General features: G+C 39.6%; 1 protein-coding gene across 4 annotated transcripts in view; it reads left to right on the top strand.

Moving 5' to 3' along the window:
• HECW1 (HECT, C2 and WW domain containing E3 ubiquitin protein ligase 1) overlaps window positions 1-27,199 on the top strand; it is a 273,365-nt gene that overhangs the window by 159,219 nt on the left and 86,947 nt on the right. For all 4 annotated transcript variants that reach the window (XM_065831014.2, XM_065831015.2, XM_071804706.1 and 1 more), the window contains 2 exons: window positions 7,930-8,005; window positions 17,604-17,773. In XM_065831014.2, coding sequence (XP_065687086.1) covers window positions 7,930-8,005; window positions 17,604-17,773 — 246 coding nt within the window. The remainder of the gene's footprint in view (window positions 1-7,929; window positions 8,006-17,603; window positions 17,774-27,199) is intronic.

Raw genomic sequence — 27,199 nt, 5'->3', positions numbered from 1 at the left:
AGATCCCAACTCTCCTTAAATATGGAGCATGACACTAATGGGATGGAATACTCTTATTGATCACTCTGGATGTCAGTCAAGCTCTGCCCCATCCGTGCCCCCCTTCCTCGCTGCCTCACATCTGTGGGCAGAGCTCAGAATGTCCTTGGCTCTCAGACCAGAGCAATTAAAAACATTAACTCTGTCCTGGGTGTTATTTCTTGTTCTCAAACTAGATTCAAACAATGACTGTGCTAGCTACAAAAAAGAAAGGTTTCTAACTGCATGAAGAAAATTAACTCATTTTCAGTCAAACCAACAGAGAAGCACAAAGCTGTTTAGCAACTGCAAGAAGCCTTCTTCCTGCCAATTCGAGTTTGTTTTGTACTTTGGGTTTGTAAACTACTGTCATCCTTTGGACTACTTTAAACTTGCTGAGAGACTTATTAGCGCTCAAAGGCTCACTGGAGTCAAATAGCAATCAGTGTCAGAGCCAACGTGGGGACGCTTGGTAGGAGATGCTGCAGAAAGCAGTCATCCTAGAATTTTGCTACATACACCGAAAAAATGGCTGCTGCTCAAATGGAGTCCACCCATTGACCCAGAAAGCACAACCCTAAGCCTGTCCACATGCATGTGTGATCATGTTTAAGTATCTGAAAATCAAAGAGTTTATTTAAATGAAGTTTCAAAGGGTGATGGAAGATCAAAATCTCTAATCAAAGCTTTTCCTCTGTTGCCAAAGGATAGCTGGAGTTTATTAGGCAGAACTGTTGAAACAATGAAAGAGCTGACTCTAATGAAATTTTGGAAGAAAAAGATACTGGACTCTGTGGGAGATACTGATTGTTGCCTCAATCCTCGATTTTGTTTTAATTGAAAATGGTTGCTCTTAACATTCTTATTCTAGCTGCTGGTTATGCTGAAACAGCATACTTGTGTAGGGTAGATTAGGGAATATGGAATATCTTCATGCCAATGAGGAGACTTCATACACTTGGCTTGTGCTGTCACTGAATGTCCCTTTGTCATAGCCTGTTGATAGTTGCCTTCTGGAGGACTTTACTGATGATACCAAACAGCAATTTTTTCTGGCAATTTAGTTTAGCTTCCAGGGTTTGTTATCTAGAATCTACTGAAAGAATTTGTAACATTTATCAATAAGAAAAAAAAAAATGTTTAATCTCTTCTTTGCTCACTCTTTTAAGGGTTTCTAGAAGAGAAGTTTTTGGAATGAAAAACTTCTGTATCCCAGGAATAAATGTAGTAATCAATAAACACAGCTGCAAGATGAGGCAAAAGGAGCTTTCTGCAGAGGGCAATTGCAGTATGCCCACAAAAGGCAAATTCTCCCCTTAATTAAGGAATGACATTGAGAAGGTGGTGCAGTACAAGGCTAGAATGGCACCGTGACACATGGGAAAGACTCTGCGTGTGTGTGGTCACAGTTCTTCAGAGGCGAGAGCCCAGCAGGGAGTTAGGCTGCTGCTGGAGAAACCGACTACCGTTTGGAAGCACCTCATAGAAAAATACTGTGGTGCCAGCACAGTGGCTTAAGTAGCTAACAGGATAATCAGAATATATTGCATTCAAGAGCTGGATAATTCTTTTAACAGAGTGAGGGCTGTAGCTGAAGCACTGCCACTAATTAGGACTAGACTTTCAAAGTGGTTCCTGGGATTATATCCATAATGCTGTCAGTGACAGTCATGGAGATCAGGTCTCTGCTCCTTCCACAATTTGCCCCTTGTGTCCCAGTGGGTCCTGTGTTCCCAAGACATAAAATAAGTCAAGGGATGGAAAGAAAGGAAGCCCTTATTCAGTCTGTATTTATTTAGTAATTTTTTTTCCCCCAAACTATTTCTTTTTAAATTCGGCACTAGGAGGAACTGTGAGTATTCACCCGTTTGCAGGTCTACTGAGGACTGTTCCCTTTGTGAAGAGGATGGCACAATATGAAGTATTAACTTGGCACAATGTCTTATATTCTTTTACTGTGAAATGACCTTCACTGCTGAGCTGAGGAAAGTGTAAGCCATTTGCCATTTGCTTAGAGAGTTGTCCTAATGTTAAGAGTTCCGTGAAATCAAGAGGGCAACAGTAAAAGCCGACAAAACTAGATTACGGGAGAACAACTTTTTTGGGAACTGTTCTTGACACCTGTGCCATGTACAGGTCTGCCAAAACAATAGCTCAAAGTTGACTAAACTGACATCAGCAAAGTTGTAGAGAGTGGAAATTGATGCTGTACTCCTGCATCAGGCTGAGGTGTTTTAGACCTGTCTTACATCTCAAATGAACTGAGGGATACAAAGAGGTGAAAGGAAACAGAGAACAAAGTATCAGCTTCTTTTGTTCCTGACTGTTGAATTCAGGCTATTAACGTTACTTATTTCTTTGCTTTGAATCTGCGAGCAAGTTTAGTGCTTTTGAAAAGCAGAGAACAGAGAACTGGAGCTTGAAGCAAGCATAGTGCAGGCAGTTACTGAACAGCCTGGCTTTTCTCCCTGCTCTGCAACACCACGTCTTTAGTTCTGACACATCTAGCAATATTTTTTCTGTTTGCTGATGCACAAATTAGGATTGAGTTGAGGCTATTTTTCACTTGTGATTTGAATCAAGCGTGGGTCACAGCCTTCCCTTTTTGCAATGTGCTTATCTACTTTTTTTTATCCTCAGAGCTGGTGTGTATAGAGGTAAAATACTTTGCTGCTTTACTTCTGTAGTTTTGAGTTTTCTTTCATTGTAGACTTCTATCTTCCATACAGGTTTAATACTGCTTGGAAGTGTGAGCCTCTGAATACTGATATGTTCTTAGATCTGCTTTTTGAAAGAGAAGCTCTTGTGAATAGTTACTATGGCCTAGGCTAGAGCTTTGCTAGTTTACAGTACCTATTTAATCTGCATTAAATATTACTGTAGTTACAATCTGTGCTGTCAGTGTAAAATATTCTAGATTTTAATTAGCACCTTTTAAAGTTCAAACTTGATTGAATTGAGCATTAGGTCACGCCCATGATGTTCACCAAACAAAGTCAACAAATACAACAGGTAGTGTGGCACTGTTTTTAATATCGCTGCAGTTTCCTCTGTTTTAAATGTAAGAAATACTGACCTGTGTGATATAATTTATGTGACTTATGGTCATTAATTGTTATCAGTCTTTTGCAGCAGAAGCTACTGTTACAGAAGTGCTTTAACTGTCAGTGTGAAGTTTCTTAAACCGAATGTTCTACTTCTGGGAAAAGAAAATTTGTTTAGCTTTGTTGAATCTCTGTGTGGTCACAGGGGGCAAAAATGCCCTTCTGGAGAGGAAAGTGTGTTACAGCGTTATAAGTCTAAGGCATAACGGTGTTTTTCTGTGCTGTGTGTGGGAAAAGGAGCATGTGCTTGTATTTATCAGCTGTGCATGTCTAGCTGCAGTAGAAGCATGTAATAAGATCGTATTAATCCTGTTTCATACCAACAGGACTTTTAAAATAATCAAGTTGGGCTGCACGACATACAAACATGCTGAAAGTGACTTAGTGGTGCGAAGAGTGCTTTACCAGCACATTTCACTATTACTGGTCACTGTGGTGCCCAAAAGCAGATTTTCTAGTGGACCACCAGCAGAACATGATTGTAGCCTCTTCCAGACACACATGCAAACTGTACATGTGTCCAAAAGTATTTGCCTCAATGGAACAAAGAGGTACAGGGAAGCTGAACAGGGCTGCCCAAGGTGTGTCCCGTAGACTGCTTTGCTTTCAGGAGTAAGAGAGTTGTCCTCGTTATTCTTTCACATATCTAGGTAGTCTGAAGGGTAATGTATTTTAGGAGATATTTTTAATTAGCTGTGAGAGTCTGTGTTTCTTAGCTTCTGCTTAGACCAATTTTTAGTGATGCACTTGGAATTTTACCTCAGCGAGAACTGATGCACAGTAGTACTCTGGGATTTCTCAAGACTTATTTTTTTTTCATAACACATACCATGGCTAAAGAGAAAAGGAGTCTCAAGGGCTCTGTTTTCCTGGTGTGAAACCTGCCTCCTTTCTCATTCAGGGTCACATAACTTCCCTCCAGCATTTTCAGGAACTACTCACAAGGAAAAGTGCTGTTAGGACACAGCTGTATTATTTTTAGCTTTCACTCCTCTCCTTCTGTCTTCTTTTTTTCTCTGTACTGAAAAAAATGAAAAGCGCTACCAAATGTGGACCTTTTCCTGAGCTCACCAAGTCCCAAGAGGCTTAGATCTGGCCTCAGGTATCTGTCCATGTTTTGCACATAGCCATCACAGGCTCTGGATGTTGTCTTCAGAGGTTGGGAAACTTTGTAGTAGACCAGGGGAATATTTTTTACAGTGTATGTTTACAGGAGGGTATTTTAAAGGAAGTGCCGATACTTCTCTAACTCCATGAGTGCATGCAGTCCCATCAGTGACAATGTCACCAGCTCCGGTTACAAGCAGGGAAAGCAAAAGAAGGTTTGAATCTGGTTTAGGAAGCCTTGGGTTTTCTGAGAGATTCAGCTAGGTTTGACATTGCAGCTCATGTCCCATCTCTTGATATCTATTATAGAATGATACTTGTTCTTTTCATACCTAAGACTTCAAGTCCATAGGATGTCAAGTGATGAGGTTCATGTCGTCTTTCCATCAACTATGTTTTAAGTGGCAGTTGAGAAGATAGAGGATTTTTTACCTGCTAATGGCTAAATTCAAAATTTACCTACAATGACAAAACTCCCAACATAATTATAGTGTAGCCACTAAAACCAGTCTGGATTTATTTAATGATAAATGGCAATCAGGAAAAGTATGACGTGTGCACTTCCCTGGCCTCAAGACACTGTGAACCCCAGTCAGCGTGGTGGCTGGAGCGCCTTGTCACTTTCCCAACCTTCCTAATGTCCTTGCCTGGGTATGTCCCTGCATAACCACTCCTGCCTGCTGGAGCCCCGCCCCCCCCGGCACGCGTCCTGCCGCATCTGAGGCCTGTGACGCGGCTGACATTTATTAACAATCAGGTCGTTTAAGAACGTGCCCCTTATTTAAGACACAGTTGTTGTGTCTATAGAACAAGAAAACAAACCAAACCAAACCAAACCAGGAGCATTTCCCAACTCCTGGGTGCAGATGTGCACCCCAGCCTCCTTGCGGCTTTTCGCTGGTGTGAGGCCTGGGATGTGCTCTGCTTCTTCACCCCACTCCAGCCTCTGCCTTGGTTTCTGTGGGGAAACATGGAGTGAGTGGAAATTGGGGGAGCATTATCAGCGGCCCTGTGATTGTGTGACTGAGGGGTGAGCACTTGGCAGTACAGTGTGGAGTACACCTGCTTCACAGAATAGATGCGTGGTGGACAGCAGGACAACCATGAGCCAGCACTGTGCCCTTGTGGCCAGGAAGGTCAATGGCATCCTGGGGTGTATTAGAAGGGGGGTGGTTAGTATGTTGAGAGAAGTTATCCTTCCCCTCTACTCTGCCCTGGTGAGACCCCATCTGGAATATTGTGTCCACTTCTGGGCCGCTCAGTTCAAGAAGGGCAGGGAACTGCTGGAGAGAGTCCAGCACAGGGCAGCAAAGATGATTAAGGGAGTGGAGCACCTCCTTTATGAGGAAAGGCTGAGGGAGCTGTGGCTCTTTAGCTTGGAGAAGAGGAGACTGAGGGGTGACCTCATTAATGTTTATAAATATGTAAAGAGGGAGTGTCAGGAGAATGGAGCCAGGCTCTTCTCAGTGACAACCAATGGTAAGACAAGGGGTAATGGGTTCAAACTGGAACACAGGAGGTTCCACTTAAATATGGAAAGAAACTTCTTCTCAGTGAGGGTGACAGTGCACTGGAACAGGCTGCCCAGGGAGGTTGTGGAGTCTCCTCCTCTGGAGACATTCAAAACCCGCCTGGACACCTTCCTGTGTAACCTCATCTGGGTGTTCCTGCTCCGGCAGGGGGATTGGACTGGATGATCTTTTGAGGTTCCTTCCAATTCTGTGATTCTGTGATATTTTAGGAGCAAATAATTTTTCTTCTTTGTTGTTTCACTTAATGGAGTTGGATGTGTTTTTACTGTCTTTGTATAGTGTCAAGGTTTGCCAGTACAATTTTGGCCATACTGGTGAAGTTTTACCAGTGTAATATAAAGCATAACTGTCTCAATACAGTTTCACTGATGTAGACATGGCCCAAAAAGGGTCATTTAATAGCAACATATTTTCAGGTTTTCAACAGGCTGCTATTTGCAGGACCCTATCAGATCCACCCTAGTCTGTTCAAAGCACAGACGGTTAAACTATTCATACTGATTAGTGGCAGATCTAAAAACCCCAGAGAATTTTTTAAGTAGTGGAAAAAAGCACATGTTTTGCCAATGTGCACATATCTAGGTCATTTGGCCCAGGACAGAATCAAGAACAAGACCATAAGTAGTAAGCATTAAAGGATAATGTGTAATAAATGCCAGGTAGTGAAGTAGTATGAAAAATACATCTTGACAAGGAAATGTCATTGGTTTTTGGTGGGTTCACAGCTTTGGCTGGTAAAGGTTACTGAGTTCTTGTCCTAAAATTCTTGTAGTCATGTATAATATTCTGATTTAAATATGTCTCTATTTAGAAGTCAGTGGTGACTAATAAATAGATTGAAACCTGCTTTTCTGAGAAGTCCTAAAGTGCAATTGTAATTGGGCAGCTATGATCCAGCAGGGATATTTGTATTGGAGTTTGCTCCTAGTCCAGCTCTACTCAGTGCCCTTTTTCCCATTTACAGAGTCTGTAAGAAACAAACTGATTATGATGAAAAGTTAAGTCCAACAGTGCCCATTTTTTAAATAATGTTGCTAAATTCACCCTATATATTTATGATCTAGGCCTCACTTATTTCTTGACCTGCAGGTTTTGCTTGTTGCTTTGTCCCTGCTAGTTGGGCAGCATTGCCCCCTTGCCCAGGCTTTGAACTCTCTGGGGGCAAAGAGCTGCTTGTTTTCTAAGTTAAGCTTGAATGCACAATATTTAATATATTGAGGAGTGAGTCACAGCTGAGTGGGACTTCAGTTACTGTTTCCTGCCAGAAATTGGAACTTCACTGCATAAATGTGCTTTTTCTTTTTTTGCCCAACAGCCGAATGGCAAGAGTGGTGAGGAGCTGCGGTTTCCTGGGAGCAGAGCAGTGCTTGGTTTGACTCCAAAGTTGGTGGGAGGTTGTAACAGCACCACCACCTCCCTACTGAACTTGGAGCCTGATTCCTGGTGGCATCTCCTCTGCTCTGTTTGGGGCAACAGCAGTGAAAACTGCTGATGGTGTGTTCCTGCTGGTGCCCCAGACACTGGCTCAAAGGCATTCTTGCTTCCCAGTTCTGACCATGCCCAGAAGGCAGCCTGGGCCCTAATTTTCGCAACAGCAGCCCTCCAATAAACATGCTGGACCAAAGACTGGCATTAAACCTGAACCGTGGAGTACAAAGGGTCATCTATTGATTTTTTTTTTTTCTCAGATCACTCTCAATACTTATTAATAATTCACAGTTTTCACACAGGCTGTTAGTAAGCTCTCAGAAGCCTTTCTTACTTGTATGCAATAAACTTTCTGTAACAAGATTTTCTACACTAGTAATAAGATGTTATAAAGACATAAATTGGTTTTAGAGGCAAGAGCGACATCCCCATGCTTATGCGCTATTTTTATCTCCTGTTCTTTAATATATCAGTTCCCTTTTGGGTGAGGAACTGCTATTTTTAAATTACAGTAGTTTTTTATCATTCTATTTTCTTAAAGAAAATCCTTCAGGGAGAGATGACTTAGGCCATTAGTGGTTAAATTATTACCTGGATAAAAGCATTGTTTTGATTAGTGGTCATCTAATTGGTTCTTAGTTGTAAAACTAAGAATCTGTAGAAAAAGCCAGTTACTAAGTAATTTGTCTGTTCAGGAGTTATTGAAGACTACTCTCTCACCATTGTTTTTCTTCCAGCAGATTTTTAAAAGCATCACCAATGAAGATTCAATCCAGGGACAAGGAAGTCGGAGACTGATAAGTTTTTCGTTGTCAGGTGAGTCACTGATGATGTGGAAGTTTTAAGCTCAGAGAGTGGGAAACTGAAGTTACTAAAACCTTTCATGTTTATCTTCCATTTTTATGTATGTATGTGTATGTGTTAATGCTTGGTTTTATGCCTGTTGCTATAGAAGTGATGCTGAGAAAGAATTAATGTCTTTGATTATTGCCACACTTCCTTCAACAAGAGTTATGTGCTGAAGTATCTTGTTCAAGTAGAGTTTTGGGGTTGTGTTAGGTTTTCCTGTCTATAATGAAATGTGGTACTATATATGTAGGACAGTGAAAGCAAGATCAAAGGCACAAGCTTTACTTGCAGAGCAAAATATGATTTGTGGTAGTCCTCTGTTTCTCGGAGAGCACGTTCCACAGTCTTGGTCTGGACCTGAGGTGAATCCATGCACCGTGGTGCACAAACTTGTCTGGATTGCTCAGCAGTGACTCTGGGATTTCTTGAGCCAGAAAACTGCTCTCAGTCCTCTACAGTTTCTGAAGAATGTTCAGCCTCGTTACTTGGCATGTCACAGGAGATTTTAAAGGCTTAACGTGGTTCCATGGAGCAGCTACAGACCATTTAATCTGACTTTGGTAACAATCTGTAAACCACTTCTGCAGAAAAAAAATCGTTTTGTCAAAAGGGAGTAATGAGTAAGGCTCTCATTTTGGAGTTCTGTGCTTGCTGTTTGGTTTTCATGTGTTTTAGGTCCTGGAAGACAAAGAGGAAGATCCTGAACTTGACTTGGAAATCCTTTGAGGAAGTAGTACAAAGAAAAAATAGTGGTTTTATACCCCAGTTACCCTAGTTCAAATTTTTTACAAGCATAGGCCTTTCTGCATAAAGTCCTACACTCAGATAGGCATCACATTACAAGCTTATTTCAAGCTTATCTCTAAGTTATGTTCAAGTCAACTAGGACTATTATATCTCTTTAATACTGAGCATGCAACCCCGTACTTTTCCAATTAAGTGGTCAGTGTGGTTCTTGAGAGGTTATATGTGATAAATGGCAGGTTAGACTGACATTAGATGGGGTTCTTTTAACGCATCACTTAGTTTTGCTGGGTTGAACATTGGGCACCCACCCAGTCGTATTAATTTGATAAAACCATGGGTTTAGCTCATTGAAAATAGAGTTAATATTTTTCAATGTTCTTAAATAATCTTACACAGAAAATCTTTCCCAGAATTAGTAACATTTTTTGACTCTCTCAGATTCCTTGGCCTAGTAGATCAAGAAATGTTAAGAGTAATAATTTGTAAGACTGCTAAATAACGTTGTCTCAGTGAACCCTTTTATGAACTACCTAATTTATGGCTTGTTTCTCAGTATACAAAGACCATACCATGTAATACATTTGGGATATTTTATTCTAGTGTTTCACAGCAATTCATTTACATTTATATCATATCAATATTAACAGCATCATCACAGGTATATGAAAGGCTTTGAGCTCTCAATTATTTTATAAAATATCTTTGGTATTAAAATAGCCCAATTTCAGTCTTTCTGAAATTAACGTATTAACACATCACAAGCGTTTATTTATTACCTTCTTATTTAATTAAAAAAATGTTGTCTTTCTCGAAGCAAAATTATTGCTATTCATGTATCTTATGCTACCCAATAAAATGCAAATCAAGCCAGCCTTCCAGAGGCATCGAAAGGAGCTGGGATTCCTTTCTGTTTGCACTGCTATTGCAGCAATAACCTCTGTATTACCACAAGTCATTTCAGCTCGTATAGATTTATTTTCAAAAGCTGTATTTTTGTATACTGTCACCTTCGTTGTCATTACTTAAAAGTTAGCTTTCCAAATTATGGTTGATTTAGTTGAAATTAAAAAAAAAGAAAAAAAAAGAAATTAAATACCATTAGTCTGACTGGAGACCATTGCGTTAGGTGCTGCACTAACAAAAAGCTGTCAGGCCCTAAGTTGTTCATCATCTGAAGGGTGTGACAGGAGCTATGCCTTCTACTATATCATTTTAAGAAAAATATATTAAAATGGGAGAGAAAAATCTTGAAGTAGGCCATATCCCAAGAAGTACTGAACATCGGTCCGTTTCAACTGACTTGTATTGCTTCTTCCACTGCCTAAACACTCCATTGAGACCGTACATTGAAATGAACTGTACAGGAACAAACTCCTAAAAGTTGGTGACAAAGTGCTTTATTATTTCTGTAGTTTCACTGAGATTTGCTTGGACAAAATCCAACTGGTTTCACTGGAACTTTTTTCTGAGAAAAGATTTCTGGATTGAAAAAAATAAAAGTTCAAACAAAGAAAAAAGCATAAACTGATGCTTCAGGGCAAAAGGAGATCACTGACTTCTTGAGAATGGAAATACCTGAGAGTTTGCAGTATGTCAGTAGAAGATTTCTTTGTGTTTGCTTCCTTAAATACTGGAAGTTGGTCCTGCGAAAAGTTAGTTCAGATTAATAGTTTCATTAACAACACTGATCTCAAAGAAGATAATTTCCCACGATTAAGCTGCTTAATCATTTATATGATGACTGTATTATTATAGCTTTCATTATTTAAAATACCAAGAAAAATATTGTAAGCCTAATTTAGCTAGATTAAATACAGTCTTTAAGGAAAGCTATGCAGCCACTTTGCATTTACTTTCCAGTATGACTTTTCTGCTGTTACCAGTGAATGTCACACTTCTGATAAGGCGGCTGAAAGTGTCAGAACTCTCACATGAAGTACAAAAAGCAGAAATGTGCTAAGCTTTCCAGCATGTACCAACTACTTCAGTGAAGGTTCATGGTCTAGCAGCAGAATAACACATTTGCTGAAAGTCTTTGAAACCATTCTGTTGGCTGGTATATTTAGAAAGTGGTATCATAAGGTTTGCATGATATGCCTCCTAGCTATGCATTGCATCAAATAACATTTTTCAGGGGTTAATATTTCACATATGTGTTTGCACACTCTTTATTTTTAAGTGTTCTTGTGGAACAAATAACCAGAAGATCTGAATATTTCAAAAACATTCGGGCATTTATCCTCCTCACACCTCTCTGAGAAGTGTTGTTAGTTATTTTCATGTGGCTTTCAGATCAGATATTCAGGTAACATCAGTTGTCAGTTTGTGGAAGTCAGAGTGTAAATCACAACTGAAAATAGCATTAGGTCTGCTAAGGGTCATTTTGACAATGGTAGTTACCATGAAATGCTTGATCAGAATGCAGATCTATAATATGCTTTGTCTTCCAACAATTGTTTGAAATCCTAGTGATTGACTTTATAACAGGATTTCTAGCCACTACATTTTGGTTTTTTAATATTGCTATAAACCTGCCTGTTCTTCTGCCCTCCCCAACTCAAGCTGACTCTTTATAAACCTGAGTTACTTATCACTCAACTTCTTCTTACCCATCACAGTTTGTGCAAAGGTGAGGTGACTCACCTCCAAATTATTTTGTGCCTACAAAATACTGCAGGGCTCTAAACTAATAGATTTAAAGTCCTCAGAAGGCTTTGAATTCAACTGTTTCATTATCCTCTGTAACACAGGCCACCTTGTTCCATGGTGTGGAGCTTTGTGTGAGTTTGGCTCAGCCATATCTTACAGACAGGCTTGTAGTCTGGATCTGAGGATTCTGAGAGATGGTGCTTTGCTCCGGGGGTTAATTGCAGTGATAAAAACTCCCTCTCGCTGTGTTAAGCTGTTCAGTCATTTTCTGTGTTTTCCTTCTTGATTAAGACAATTAAAAAGATAGCCCGTCTTTCAGCCATTTTTGAATAACTGAATTCTCTATGCCTCTTCGTTTATTAATAGACCTGTTTCCTTCCTGATACCTCTGCTGCCCCTTCCTTACACAAATGAGATTCCGTTTCATTTTCTCTTGTAGTATTTCCCACGAGAAAAATTATTTTCTCTTTTTCACTGTCTTTAGTATTTTGCTTGGGAGCCCCATGTGACAGAAATGTTTGGGTTTATCTGCTCCAGTTAGTTGTTTGTTTGGTTTTTTTAATCTCAGATCTTTAAGCACCTCCTTGGGTAGCTACATCAGCAAATTCTTTCTCTTTTAGAAAGTAAAATGGAGTCTGTCTATATATCTGTAGATCTCTGAGAGCAGAAAGAACCACTTTAATGATATGATTTAACCCGTTGTGTATCACCAGTTGCAGAACCTCGTTCAGTAACTGATCGAGGCAGTAATCTTTTGTACATTATGTAGTGTCTTTGTCAATGCCCGTGCATTATTTTGCTCTGTTGGATTTTAAGACTTCCTATCACTGCACATTACTGTTTGATTTCTAAAATTCCTCAATATTCCCTTCTTGAAATCTAATACCAGATGCAATACTTCTGTGAATATGTTCACTTTCCTTATGATAAATTTTGGTATCATATACTGCTGCCTGAATTAAATTGGCATTTCAAAGTCAATGCAATATTGCTGTGCTCTTACTGTTGAAAGGTTATTACACTACTAGTAGCTAAAATAATTTCTGTTTGCTCTAAAAATGCGTAGCTGAGAGGCAGTACCTGCATGCTTCCTGTTGATTCTTGAGCAAGCGGAGTTTTGTTCTTTCCTCCTTTGAAGCCACCATTATGTCTTAGGTAGTTTAGGTATACAAACTGTTACCCTCTAAAACAGGTTGTACTTGTTCTGATCAAGCTCTGCAAAGTGCACTCTGCAAAAGAAACCCTGACATATTAGCACCATGGCGATTACTTTACCTCATTGGTGGTCAAGCCAGATAGTAGTCCTGCTCAAGAACATTTATTCAGTGTCAGACCTGAGCTGACGGCTCTTTGGGAATTTGCAAAGGACAGCTTTGCAAATGTTGGAGCTGTCTGTTGGTATCTTAATTAGCAACTCTCTTGTGGTGATGGATCATGAAGATGGTTTATTGTGCCTTGATACATGTACTATCAGGATCCCACCAAGATGACAGTATTTGTATTTTCTGTCATTAATGAGGAGATCATAGAGATATTACATTCCATTTTGGTATTCATCAAGATAAATCATAATCTAAATTGACTATGGTCTTTCCAGTGACTCTTTGGTTTTTCCAGTGTCCTGGTAATTTTATGGTGGAATCATAGAATCACAGAATGGAGGTCAGAGAGAATCTTAAACATCATTCTAGTTCCAATGCCTCTACCATGGGAAGGAACACCTTCTGCTAGATCAGGTTGCTCAAAGCCTCAGCCAACCTGGCCTTGAGCATTTCCAGGGGTTGGGCATCCACAGCTTCACTGCGCAGCCTGTTCCAGTGTCTCACCATCCTCATGGTGAAGAATCTCTTCCTAATATTTAGTTGGAATCTTCTCTCCTTCAGTGTAAAACTGTAACCCCTCATTAGTTATGCTTTTAGATATATTCTGGGCAGGTTTGACCTAACTCAAGCTGTCTTCATATTCTCAGGGGATCAGGTTACTCATGAGTAATTTGTATCATTTCCTGGTTCTGAAAACACTTGGGTAATACGCTAAGTAAGAAAAATGTGAATTCAGTGAGTTGACCATAGAATTACTGGAGCTTAATGATCTCTTCCACAAGTGTCAGTATAACTAGCTACAAGTCATCTATTGGAATTGGTTGGGTGGTGCTTGGAAACTCACAGGACATTAAGTACTTGCTGTCTTTCGTTGGAAGGAATTTGCCAACTGTGTTAGAACGTCAATATCAGTTTCTCAAAACTAGTAGCTCCGGTACTCGTTGGTCTTTGACCCTTCTGCTGGTTTGTAGACTTGTGTACTTCAGTGAAGTAAAATATGGACCATCAAGAGACTAGGTGGACTCAGTCTTCTTAGGACATATTTATAAACGGCACAGAATAGCTTGGTGTATTATTTCTAGGAAAGTTCTTCCGAAGCTGTTGGCAAAAGCTCAGCTCTCGGGTACAACAGCTTCTAAGTTCTTTAACATAGAACTAGTAGATTGATTACCAGGCTAAATTTAATTGATTTGGAAACCAAACTGCTCCAGACTCTGGTTCTTGCTCTGATTCCACATACTTTTCTGTCATGCTTCTTCAAGCATGGGTTTGGACCAGTACCTTGCTATGCCTGCAGGGAACTGAAATTCCAACTTCACCATAGTTTTGCTGATCATTGCCATCAGAGAATCTCCTTGCTAAGTATGACAAAATGTGACCTACAAACCCAAATAATTCCTCTCCCCTGACATTTTGAAAGCTTAGTCACTTGCACTGAGGCAAAATCAAACATGATAAAACACAATGTTTTCAAGCTGTGTCTGTCAGAATTGATATCCTCACCTGGTTCCATGTTCTGCTAATAAACACACACTAGTTTCCAAATTGCCGCAAAAATAGAATCTCCATTGTTATGCAGTCATCAGTGCCTCTAAGTTTATAATGCTGCATGGAAAATGGATTTGCAGAATGATCCTTTACAAGACAGTCAGGGAAGTCTATAGCCCACCTGAGGTGACCTAGAGCAACACTTCTTTAGGTCTCATCCAGACACTGAGAGATCAGCATATATGGAAGGGAAGCCCTGAAGTTGGAATTAATTCATTATTCACTTGGGGACAGCAACAGGCAGCAGTTAGTATAAGCAATTGTTTCTGTAATGAAGTGAGCCTACCTGGATTAGGATGCAGGTTCTTACAATTACTGAAAGTCTGAGGCAATGAAAGAGTCTGGGGTTGGTGTGTCTCCACCTGGATCCCTTCCCTCTGTTATCTTTTGTGAAAGATGGCCTGACATGATCAAACTGATAGATGTGTAGAACCTCTTTCATGCTGAAGTGTGATTTATGAGTAAATGGGAACATATGGTATATTAATAACATTTTGAAGAGACTGGATGAAAATACACCTTTGCAAAGCATAGATGAGTTATTTTGTTAGCATTTGCTCATATGCCTCCAAGAAATACATTGTAAAACTACAGTGTACAGCAAGGTACATCTAAGCCTTTTGGACTTCATTGGTTTCACCAAAGATTTAAATTCACTTAACCTTAAATCATCACTTAAATATTTCGTATCTTCAGAGCCTTTTTCTGAAGACAATACAGATAAGAGAGAAATATTTCCATTTGGGAAAGCAGAATAGCTGGGATTCTTCTGTTAGGATGCTACCCAGCCGTGGTAAGAGAGTACCTGAGCCTTTGGCTACAAGAAGCTAGAACATCCATAGGTTCCACTTCAAATTAAGTGGACTTCCTTATATCTGCAGATGACTGTGTGGCTTTATTCAGAGCTTTTGTATTTTTGATGATCTGTTTTTCACAGTGCCGAGAATTTGTGGTGAGAGATGAAAGTATAACTGGGACATTTGTCCTTGAGAAAGCAATTTCTGCTATCCCTTTGTGTGCTCTGAACATTAAAAATTGAAGTTTCTGACTTTTTTAGAAAACTGGCATTTTAGAAAACTGTTGTGTCCTTAGCTAAAATACTTTTTCTCATCCAAATACAAAAATTAGACTACTAACTCAGGTTAGGAGTACCTTCACCTTCATGGCTGTGCTTAATTCCCATAAGTGGCAAGAGACTGGTACATCATCATAATATGTATGTTCTTTATGATACATAATATGTAAGTATACATAATTATGTGCTAGTTATTCTCTGTCTAGCAATAAACTATTTCTTTGCACAGTGGTACCCAAAGATAGTATGGTCTCTCTTTGAAGGAAAAAAAAAATCAGAAACATATACAGCAATAAATATTTCAGTTTCAGAATCTTTTGAGGAAACATCAGAGAGAAAGAAAATAAGATCCCAGAGGTCTTTCTCTCCTCTCATATGTTAGCAGCCTGACACTATTACACTGCTGGGCCTTGTCATTCCTAGTGCTTTTGCAATCTTGGTTTCTATTTCTGGAATGCACTTCTAACAGTATAACTTCCAAAGCAAGAGAGTTTGCCATATAAGATTCCAGCAGGGCTGATAGATGCGATACATGCTGATTACATAAAGATTGTACACTTAGAAAAAAAATCCAGTGATATATCAGTTTGAACCAGATATTTTCTTTGTGTAATACTGTTGATAGGACCATGGCAGTACATACTGTCAGCAAAATGCTTTCAAATAGGCTATTAGTAGTGATATCCCCTATTTTCTGTTGATTTTTACAGGACGTCACAAGAATGAGATTCTTAAAATACAGTCTGTTTTGGGACCATCTGCCCAACAGCTTTTGAATATCTGCAACATGATTTATGTGCTGGAATAGATAATTAAAACCAACCAGAACAAAAGTGATTCTTTTTAACTTGCACATTTTATTGTGTTGGCTATTACCATATGTTAAGGAAGCAAAATACAACTAGGTGAATCTTAGCGCTGTTCTTGATATAGCTGATTTCTGGGAAAAATGCTGATGTTCATGTGGAAAGAGTGTCATTTTCAGATTCATCCAAAATATCTACCTGAAGGGTTTTGAATGGTCTCCTGCAGCCCACCAGAGTACCTAGGTTTTTAATCACAAGAGAATTAAAAGACTCTGAAAATGAATGTTTTCAAAAACTTCCTAAAAGAAAAAATGTGTGTTTAAATTTCATGTTCAGGTATATATCTAAGCAGTTTTGGAAATTATCTTGACTAATACTTTGTACCTCTTCAATACAGCAAGTAGGCAGAACACATTTCAGTGCTTATAACTCTATGTGAAATAAAGCTTTAAACAGAGGAGGGCAATCTCCATGCAAAGAGCGGTGGAAAATAAATTAGCTACTGAACTCTCTAACAGGAATAAGTGCTTATATTTTCCCAAGAAATCCTATAAAAGTATCTGGAAAAAAAGAAGGCCAGAGTCTTTAGTTTGTAGCTGTTTAGGCAAAATTACTGATACGCCTGTGGATTGGTTTGTATTTCATTGGCTTCAAAGGGGCAAATGTTAAAAGACTTTTTGTCTTTCTTTAGATTAGGCAAAATTATTGATATGCCTGTGGATTGGTTTGTATCTCATTGGTTTCAAAGGGGCAAATGTTAAAAGACTTTTTGTCTTTCTTTAGAATATTATGAGTAATTTTGAGTAATTATGAGTAAGTTTCTGGAGATTTTTTTGTCTGCATGAGTCTTGTTACCGTCCCTGGGACTTGTGCAGCAAGAAAACCCCGCTTAAATCTCAACATTATATACGAGAGTTTTCCTAAGTTACTACAGGTGAAGTTAAACCATGCAGGGAAGGAAACATTTTAAAGTGGGGAAAAAAAAAAAAAAGTAAAGTGACTTATTGTGTATAAAAAAAAGTGGTATAAAATGTAAGATTCATGGGAAGAGAAAATTGATACCTAGAAGTGACGTATGTTTTGCACAAAATGCCACGTCCATGTGATTAAATGAACTGATCTCATTTTCGGTATAGTCCTACCACTGCAATCAGGCTGACCAAATGCTTAGCTCCTTAGAAAAATCAGCAGATCACTTACATTGAGTTGAATAAATATTGATGTAGAAGCCAGAGCACTCTGCACTTTCAGGTTGTAAAATTTGCAGTTTCATTATATAATCATTTGTAAATCCTGAATCACAAGATCATTATGGTTTGGTTTTACATTATCTCACAAGAAACATAGTGAGATATTCCTGCCATATTGTTTGAATTCCTGAAATGTGAAAAATAATCAGGTTATTTACCTTCTTTCAGATTTCCAGGCTTTTGGTCTGAAGAAGGGAATGTTCTTCAATCCAGATCCTTATCTGAAGATTTCCATCCAGCCTGGAAAACATAGCATCTTCCCAGCGCTTCCTCATCATGGACAGGAGAAGAGATCTAAGATTATGTGTAATACTGTTAACCCAATCTGGCAAGGAGAGGTAAGCAGTCTGAGTGTTGAGCTGAGACTTTTCTAAAACATGGAAATGAATCTAGCAGTATCCCTAAAAGAAAATAAAAAAAACCAAAAACCACCTTTCTTGGCTAAAATGGTTGTTGACCTAAGTGTGGTTGATGTATTTCATGACTTATTGTCTTAATGAAAAAGGCTTAATTAGCTACAAGGATGAATGATACATAAAAACTTTCAGTATGGGTTGTACTTTGTGGATGTAATTTATGAAGCTGTTAATTGTTGAAGGCCAACTCGTAACTCAGAATTGAAAAATAAACTTGGACAGTGTGAAAGGCTGCTGCTAGATTGTCATAATGTTCCTACACAGAGAGGACACATTATATAAAGCAGAACAAGTATAGCATGCAAGTGAAAAGAATCTATGCGATTGAAAAGTGTCAGTAGCAATATAAATTAAAGGCAACTTTGGCACATTTGCCCATCACCTTGAAGAAACACTATCCAGTCTGCTGCTGCTTGTTGGAAGGGCTTAGTAGGTATTAATGAGATCTGAGAGTTCAATTGCTGCCTGCTGTTTCTAAATTACATGCGAAATGGCAACAGACAGCCAAGAATAAGGAACCTCTTTGGAATTAAAGGAGCCTGACATAATGGGTGTGATTTACTGGTGTTCCCTGTCAGACAAATCTCTCCACTGCAGGAAAGAGTAAAAGTAAGTAAATAGACTAAATAGATGTATTCAAATTAAAATGCAGATTGTAAGGTAGTTTAGGGATAATTAGGTCAAACTGTGTAGACATGAAAGTGTGAGTGAAGAAAAAATGGCAGCAGAAATGTCACTGAATACTCCTACCTGGAGGAGGATGGTCCAGAAAGTAGGTACCACATCAGGTTACGCAACAGGTGAACCTGCGTTGGGGAACTTATATAACAGGGGTAGGGGCAATGACCTTGAAACCAGTCTGAGAAAAACACCTTCTAACAGGACTTAATTAAGTGGAAGGCCCTGTCGTGAGAAATCCACCAAGCTGTAACTTCTTTGTGGCTTCAAGCATCACATGTATCTGGCTGAGGGGTCCCAGGTCAAGATGAGGAGCTGAAACTGACATGGAGGATCAGGGGGCTGGTAGAGGTCTTTCAGTAAAGTGCATAAGACACGTGCTTAGACGCGGGCAGGCATGAAGGGGAGACTTGCTGTGTGTGTATGTCACGCTCGGTACGTGTGATTGTGGGAGCTGGCAGCAAGTGTGGATGCCAGGACTTGACACTCAAAGGAGGACCAAGGATATGGCTGTGATCCCACAGTTCTTTATCAGCCAGAATTATCTGCTGAGGTGGCACACAGGCTGTCCTTATCCAAAGAGGGATGTAGCAGCTTTGCCGATGGAGGGTGAAAATAGGCTTTTTAGAAGAACCCAATACTGGTCCGAAGTCATCTCTTGATAAAGGCAACCCTCAACCAGTGTGATTTGTTCTCGCTTCAAGGTCCTTTTGCACTGCTGGAGGATAGAATAACCAAAGAGTAAGAATGTGGCCCTGATAAAATGTCATGGGTGTCTTCTCAGGCCATGCAGGATGGGTGAGTTTGTGGGCTGACATTTCTTTTCCAGTGGAGCTTGGCAGCAAGAAAAGGAGAAACAATGAAATGGCCTAATTATGGACGTCAGAAAGCAAAAGAGCACAGCTGGCTTCGAGCTTCTCTGTTCAGCCCCTTGGTTTTCTTTATTGCATGCAAACACACTGCCTCTCCCATTCTGTTGTTAGCCTGTTAGTGGCTAAGGAGTCCAAAATAGCTGAGCTGTCATTCAACATGTTCTCCTTCTGCCTTCACTTCAGCTAATATTGAGATGTTTAACTCCATGCATTTGTGTTGCAGTCTATGCACATCAGCTGGTCTGAAGTCTTTGTACTGAAAACCCACATTGGTTTCTATCACACAGAAGACCCTAGGTGTGATTTTCTTCATCTTTGTCCCTTTATGGGACAAGGGGAGAAAGAAGACTGCGAACTGTTGCTGAGTCGTGATGGTAGCCATTCTTCTGTCCACCCTTTTCACTCCTGGATGTGAATATATGAAGTGAAAAATATTGAGGAATCACAGCCATTTCATTAAATGGATCAGTCATTAGCTGTTGTCCCCCCCCCAAAAAAAAATAGGTGATATATTATATCAGAAGGGTGATTCTTTCCTAAAGTTCTCTGTCACTAGAGGTAAATAGAAGCAAGATCATTTTTTTTTTGTCAGTTGAATGACATGTCTAATTTATTTTGGCTGCTAAAGTTGAAAACATCTGAAATAAGGAACTAACACTAAAGAAATAGCTGCAGACTGGGATCTTTATGTATTTTCTTGGTTACTCTTGAACAAAATCAGAAGTGAAAGAGTTGACTCAGTTTTGTAGGGACTCAACACCAAATTAGAGTCCTACAGACTGAGGGATAATTCATTTACTTAGACTAATTAATCCTGATGTTCCCTATGATGTTACCAGATTGTTCCATTTGTATAGTAACCACTTGTATTATAAGAACACTCTGGTAGCACCATGATATCTCAGGCAGCTTTTCATCTGTGTCATGTACTATTGATGATCATCTTCATTTCACAGACCATTTCAATACTGTTCAGCACGAGTTATCCTGACTTAGAGCTACTCTTCCGTTGCTCTATTTTGCAGTACTTTGTACAAGAGGACATAAGGAAATGGAAATTTCAAGTAGCTTGGGACATTTTGACACTTGCAGCAAGCTTCTGCATGAAGTGGAAGAGCCCTCACACAGAGAATTGTTCACTGAGACAGGCTAAAGCTCAAGTGGTATCTTCTGCTGGTAGAGAGGGGTCATTTTGTGATGTTTCTGTATGTTTTCACGTGCTCACAGAAGCATAAGATCAGATTCTGCTAGGACAAAGTGCTGGACATTGTCATGTATAATAATGACGAATGATAAGTACTTTGGAGGAAGTCCAGGCAAGCTACTGATGGTGTCTAGGCCTCTACAGGGTCAGTGAGGAGAAGGCAGCTGCAGAAAATTACAAATGTCTTCAGACAGGGAACTTGTTACAGATTCAGGGTTAAAGGTCCTGCTTGTTTTCTTGCTCCTGGCTTTAGTTTCAAACTGGTGCAATCTTCAGCTACATCTGTACTGTTAAATGAAATAAGTGAGTTCCTGGAGACTGTGTGCCACTGGATGGCTTGACTTAAAACTGCTAAGTTAAGCAGACATTGCTCTGGCAGTCCACACGGTTGCAAGGGCATAGGGGTGAGTTGTCCTACCATGCCGATTAGAAGTAAAACACAAAGGAAATCTCAGAAGGAAGGGCCCACTTCCTAAATCTTCTGTACACGTGATATTAATAGAATTGAGAAGGGTGTATGTTGATCATATCTCTTCTAATACTGATTTTAGAAAAGTAATTACGCTAGTCCCGTGTTGTTTAATATTGAGACAATGTGTCTGTAGTCACATTCTTTGGAAAAGGCTCCTTTAAGAAGATTTAATCTGTCAGCAAACAGTAATGCGACAGGTAGTTCAGACAAGCAATAGAGATAATGAGGAATCATAAGCAACAAAGCAAAGTGGTGAAAAAAAGCAGTTCACATACTTCCAGCTGGTTAGCAAATTCTCTCAATGGTTTTGCAAATAAAGGACTTCAGGCGTCTGGATTTTCCGTTAGATATATTTATGGAATTTCTTTCTTAACTCTGACAGTTTGAGCTAACTGCTACCAGTTTTTGTTCAGTTGCTTGTGACTGGATAGAGACCCTCAAGGAATGGGCAATGAGATGAGTATAAAAATTGGCTTTTGCAACCATCCAGCATATTTAAAGTAGTAGGAAGTGTCATCTATTAAATGATGCACTGAATTTCATCTCTGATAATTCTAGCTCTGGAAGAGTAGATTGTTTTAAAGTGGGAGCCCAGTGCTAGGATACAAGCTATCTCAACTCCCTACATCTTCACTGTTTGTTTCTTTGCCTTGGACTTTACAAATATTGTGAAGTTATAGCTGAGGCACAAAATAGTGTTTGGGGTGGTTGCTTTATCACTGTGAAGGTAACTGCATTTCACTGGTGAATTAATTGATGTGTGTAAGCAGACGTGTTCAATACTCTGTTGCAAGAGCACTTCACAAATAGTAGTTAATGTGTCAGATCTGATAAAGAGAATTACAGTATTTTCACATGTGTAACTTCTACTCAGCACCTCGGATAACTCACAACCTTTCAAAAAATACTGCACTTGAATAAATTCTCACGTAACCTGTCTCTTTGGATTACTAACACAAAATCAGAAGAACAAAACAGTCAGGGGCTCGAATGCCAGAGGGAGGTGGTTTGGGGAGAGAGGGCTTCTGTAATGCAGGCTGTTGTCCATGATAGGATCGCAAGGATGCCAAGATGACATGAATGCAACTGACTGAGTACTGGTTTGCATCTGCCTTTCTCATGCTATGCAGCTTCATAACTTGGGCACTGATTCTGTGATCATGAATGCTGGGCTGGTATATGGTGGACCACCCAGCACTACTGGGATTGAAAGACACTTTGACAAAGTAGCCAGATCGTGAGGTATTGGGTTTAGGTTAGCTTTCTGCTTCTCTCGAGGCTTTATGTTGGCTTTATGTGATGGGTGCTACCTGATTTAGCACATACCTAGAGTGATGCAAGCAGGGGATACTTGATCAAAAATTAATCTTTCCAGAACAAAGTTAAACCATTAACTATGCTTTAATATATTCGAGTCAACTGTATGAATTTAAACAAAAGCAGGTTATATTTGATCTGATTTTGTTCTAATATTCAGAGCACTACATGTTAAGTGTCCTACCATGGCCTCACAGAATCATTGTGATTTCAGCAGAAGCCCAACATATGAAAAGAGCAACAGGAGTGTCATACTGATTGAACTACTTATTTATTGTTTGACTTGGATAACCTTTTCCCCCCTTCCACTGGCAGGTACAAAAAATCTGGTGCAGAAACTTGGAGGCCTTTAAACCTAAGCTTAAGTCCAATATAGGTGCAGTGAAATGCAGATCCTGAATTCAGTATGAGTTTTGCCAAAGGTGTCATTGAGACTGAGTAAAGCCTATTGAGTGGTAGCTGCACATGTGGCTAGACAAAGTGTAAAGCATAGTTTGACTACACAGAAAAGCTGTGATTTTATAGCTGCAGTTTTTTTAATATCTGGTGATGACTGAAGTGTGAAAGCCCAAGACAACTTCCGTTTCTTCAGGAATGGGTTATGTTGTGAAAAATGTCTAGATAGTTTTTAATATCTTACTCTTCTAGAAAAGCATTTTAATTGCAACTTCCGTGTGTAGAAGGCTATCAGTCTTGCTAATCTTGTACATTTGTGCTCACGAGCGTCCTCAAATATTTTCAGTCTATGCTGTGCAAATAAATTTGTATACAATGTGTGAGAGATGAAGAAAACCCCTGACTCTTTAAGCAATATTTGCACCCAGAAGTTCTTTTAAATTTCTAATTTTAAATTTCTGATGTCTTAGGAATGAATTTTGTCGTTAATAGAGTAAGAGGTATCTTGCAAAACTATCTAAGCTATCGGAGAGAATTCCTGGTCAGGCTATTAACTAGTAACTCTGAGTGTTGTCGAATACATGAAATGGACGGGAAGAACTTTTTATTCCTTGTTTCCAATACAGAGAGGTAGTGAATCTGATGGAGAAATCTAGGAAGCCAGTTTGCTGAAGGCCCTATCGAACTTCTAAGGATTTCCATAGAAAAGATTGAATCTGGCCTTAGAACAGCAACACGTGTTTATCTTCACCCTTTTTACTGTAAGGAAAAACAAAACAAAACAAAACAACCTACCATTGTGTGATGCCAGAATAAGGTACCACATTGAATCTGACACCCTGTGGTCACTGCTCAATTCCAGGATTCTGAGGGTATGTATAGGCAGCAGTGGAGCTCTGTGCTTGACACTACTGACTCTGCAATGTTTTGTATTGTCATTTAGGAGTACTATAGTAAGTTTAAGAAACTGGAATTCCCCACAAGCTTATCCAGTTGTTCATATGAGTAGTGTTGTGTGGGACAGCAGTGATATGTAGAGGAGGTTTTTGAATGGAGAGCAGAATAATACAGATGGAGAGTGGCGAGTGCATTAAGGTGTAATTGTTTCACTGGAGTATTTGAAATGAAAAACCCACTAATGAAATATTCAGCTGAAAGACTAAATCTGTCTTCATCCATCAAATGTAATTTACAGCCTTTTAAGATTTACTTCTGCTTGTATCGTCCCTGTGGCATGATGGATATCACAAATAAATTTTCTTTTTAATTATATTGCTTGTTCAACTCCAAATCAAGAGCCTAATTCTTCCTGTCACTAACGTATTAATTTACGTACCTTTCACCAGTTGTTATACTGACTATTTTTAAAGAACTTGACTTGCACTTGATTTGTCCAAGTGGTGCTAATGTACATACTCTGTTCATTTCAACAGCTTCCTTGATGGAGTTACTGAGAGCTGATCACTGTGACCAGGGGTGCAAATAATATTAGTAAAACTAAAACATGGGAAATAATCATCATCATTAGTTGGTTTTCTACTAAGACTATTCTCAAGCTCTAGAAATTCTATTCTCTATTTTATTATCTTATAAATGGATACAGATGAATTCTACCAGGTCAGCATTAGGATGTGCCTTCTTTCTTTAGCATATGTAAGTCAAGTATTAAACCCCCTAAAGATCTATTCGCATTAAGAAACTTATTAATCATCTGTTGTATGTAAAACCGTTGTTGAGTCTGGAAGCAAAGACTCACTGAGAAGCAGGTTACTGCCTGAAACCCCTTCAGTGGTATTCACTACAGTGTTTTCAGATCTTGCTCAAAGATGGCAGCAGTAATGTTAAACCAGGTATGTATTTAGGTCATTAAGATGGTGTGAGAGTATGAATGTGTCAGCTGATCCTAGGCAGCTTTGATTCTGATTTGTGTCTCTGTGGGAGTGAATCTGCAGGTGGTGGCTGTGTAAAGTCTGTGTAAATGAGAGGAGAATCGTAATGACTTACTACTGACCAGAGCCAAAACTGATGATACACTGTTTACCCCTAGAATACTTATTATGTTGATGTGATTCTCTCATCATGCCACTTTTGCTCTTCTGTCTCCCTCCCTTCTCTGGAAATATGGAATATTATTTCTATAGAAATAATTAATAATAGCTTGTTGATTTTTAGTACCTGATAAAATATCAACTAAAGCTATTCTTTTAGATGGGGCATTTTAAGGCTGTGCCTGGAACATATTCTCCAGTGTCTAATAAGACATGCTATAAGGCTGCAGCTTTTCTCTTAGTGAGGAATTAATAGGGTCTGTCTTATCCCACTGCCTCTTTTCATTAAATGTGTAGGAACAAAGCAATAATTGGATCTCTTGCCACTCTTAGCAAGCGGGACAAGCATTGACAAATGGCTAAAGAAGAGGGGAAAGTAGAGATGCAATGGCTTTGCTTCTAGGGCAGGTCTGTTTCCTCCTAGCCATCATAATTCCAGAGGGATGCAAGAACATCCTTAAAAGGAAATAATGGAAGAAGACACTGAGAAAATCATACAAATACCAACTTGTTCCATGGATCGTGGTTCTTCATGACTCGACCATGAGCCAGCACTGTGCCCTTGTGGCCAGGAAGGCCAATGGCATCCTGGGGTGTATTAGAAGGGGGTGGTTAGTAGGTCAATAGAGGTTCTCCTTCCCCTCTACTCTGCCCTGGTGAGACCACACCTGGAATATTGTGTCCAGTTCTGGGCCCCTCAGTTCAAGAAGTACAGGGAACTGCTGGAGAGAGTCCAGCGCAGGGCAACAAAGATGATGAAGGGAGTGGAGCATCTCCTGTATGGGGAAAGGCTGAGGGAGCTGGGTCTCTTTAGTTTGGAGGAGACTGAGGGGTGACCTCATTAATGTTTACAGATATATAAAGGGTGAGTGTCACAAGGATGGAGCCAGGCTCTTCTCGGTGACAACCAATGATAGGATAAGGGGTAATGGGTTCAAACTGGAACACAAAAGGTTCCACTTAAATTTGAGAAAGAACTTCTTCTCAGTGAGGGTGACTGAGCACTGAAACAGGCTGCCCAGGGGAGTTGTGAAGTCTCCTTCTCTGGAGACATTCAAGACCTGCCTGGACGCCTTCCTGTGTAACCTCATCTAAGTGTTCCTGCTCCGGCAGGGGGAGTGGACTAGATGATCTTTCAAGGTCCCTTCCAGTCCCTAACATTTGGTGATCTTCAGTCATTCCTTGTGTTCAGACTTTCTGCACATAGCTTTCTTTGAGGAATACACCTAACATAACCATTTCTTATAACAGTCCTAATACATTTCTAGAGAAAAATAAAAAGGTTTTCTCCCCCTCTAGAGCTCAGCACTCAGGGCTTCCATGTACTCTCTTCCAAAGCCCCTAACTCTGGAGGTTTTCCATTCTGGGATACTTCCAGACCAGACACAGGGGCAGCTGGCTGACCACCTCATCCTTCCAGTGGTGCTCCTCATTGCGAGGGTGTCCACGATCCCCAGTCACCTACATCTAACCTGTAAACAGGAGCCCTCTCATCCCTAGGCAGTAAGGATCAGACAAGGGGACAGCTGATACACTGATAAACCACATGGGCAGGATGGGCTCTGAGACTGTTTCTGGGGCCAGGCACCCTGTGAGAAGCATGTTGTTCATAATGATAATTTCTTGGCAGTTTTGTAGAGGCAATCCGCTGTCTACTCTGTGGAGTATGCTGTGTCATGTATCATCTTAAGTTCTAAGAGTCATTTTGTACCAAGTCACAGTTGATAAGATGTGCAGGGTAATGCACTGTGACTAATGCAACATTGTAAGCAATTACTGGTTTGGGCTAATCAGAGAAGAGAGATTTAGCTTTTTGTTTGTTATCCATTCGCTCCGTGACTATAAATTTTGAGTCCAGTGATACCTTGTAAGAGTTTTTATCCTCATGTTTTGTAGAATGCCTTAAACTTGAATTTTGGTTAAGGATCAAGTAAAAATATCAAGTTCTACCTATTGCTTACAACTTTTGTTGTATATATAAAAAAATATATATACACACATATATATATACACATATATATAAATATATGTATATAAAAATACATAATCAGTCATGCGACAAACTCTTTTCCTTTGGTGGGGCTTTAGGCTTGAAGCTATAGCTGGTTTGGTAGATGAGTTTGCACCTGTGCTGAAATCAATACCTTCCTTTGAAAGTTTTATATTCATGCACAAAGAAATCCTCAGACAATGTGACAAATTATATCCATGGAGCCATTGTCAAGTTTGATGGACCTTTGGACATCTGGAAAGGCTAAACCTTTTGAAAAAGTTAAGTAGGGACATCAGAATTTTAAAACTGCCAGAAATTACATTTTCACTTTGTTCTTTGACTGTGAAAAAAGCCCTTTTATGTAAACT

Source organism: Patagioenas fasciata, chromosome 2 (genome assembly GCF_037038585.1).
Source record: "Patagioenas fasciata isolate bPatFas1 chromosome 2, bPatFas1.hap1, whole genome shotgun sequence".
NCBI classification, from domain to species: domain Eukaryota; kingdom Metazoa; phylum Chordata; class Aves; order Columbiformes; family Columbidae; genus Patagioenas; species Patagioenas fasciata.
The sequence above is the reverse complement of the archived record's forward strand: the minus strand, read 5'-3'. Positions and strand labels throughout refer to the sequence as shown.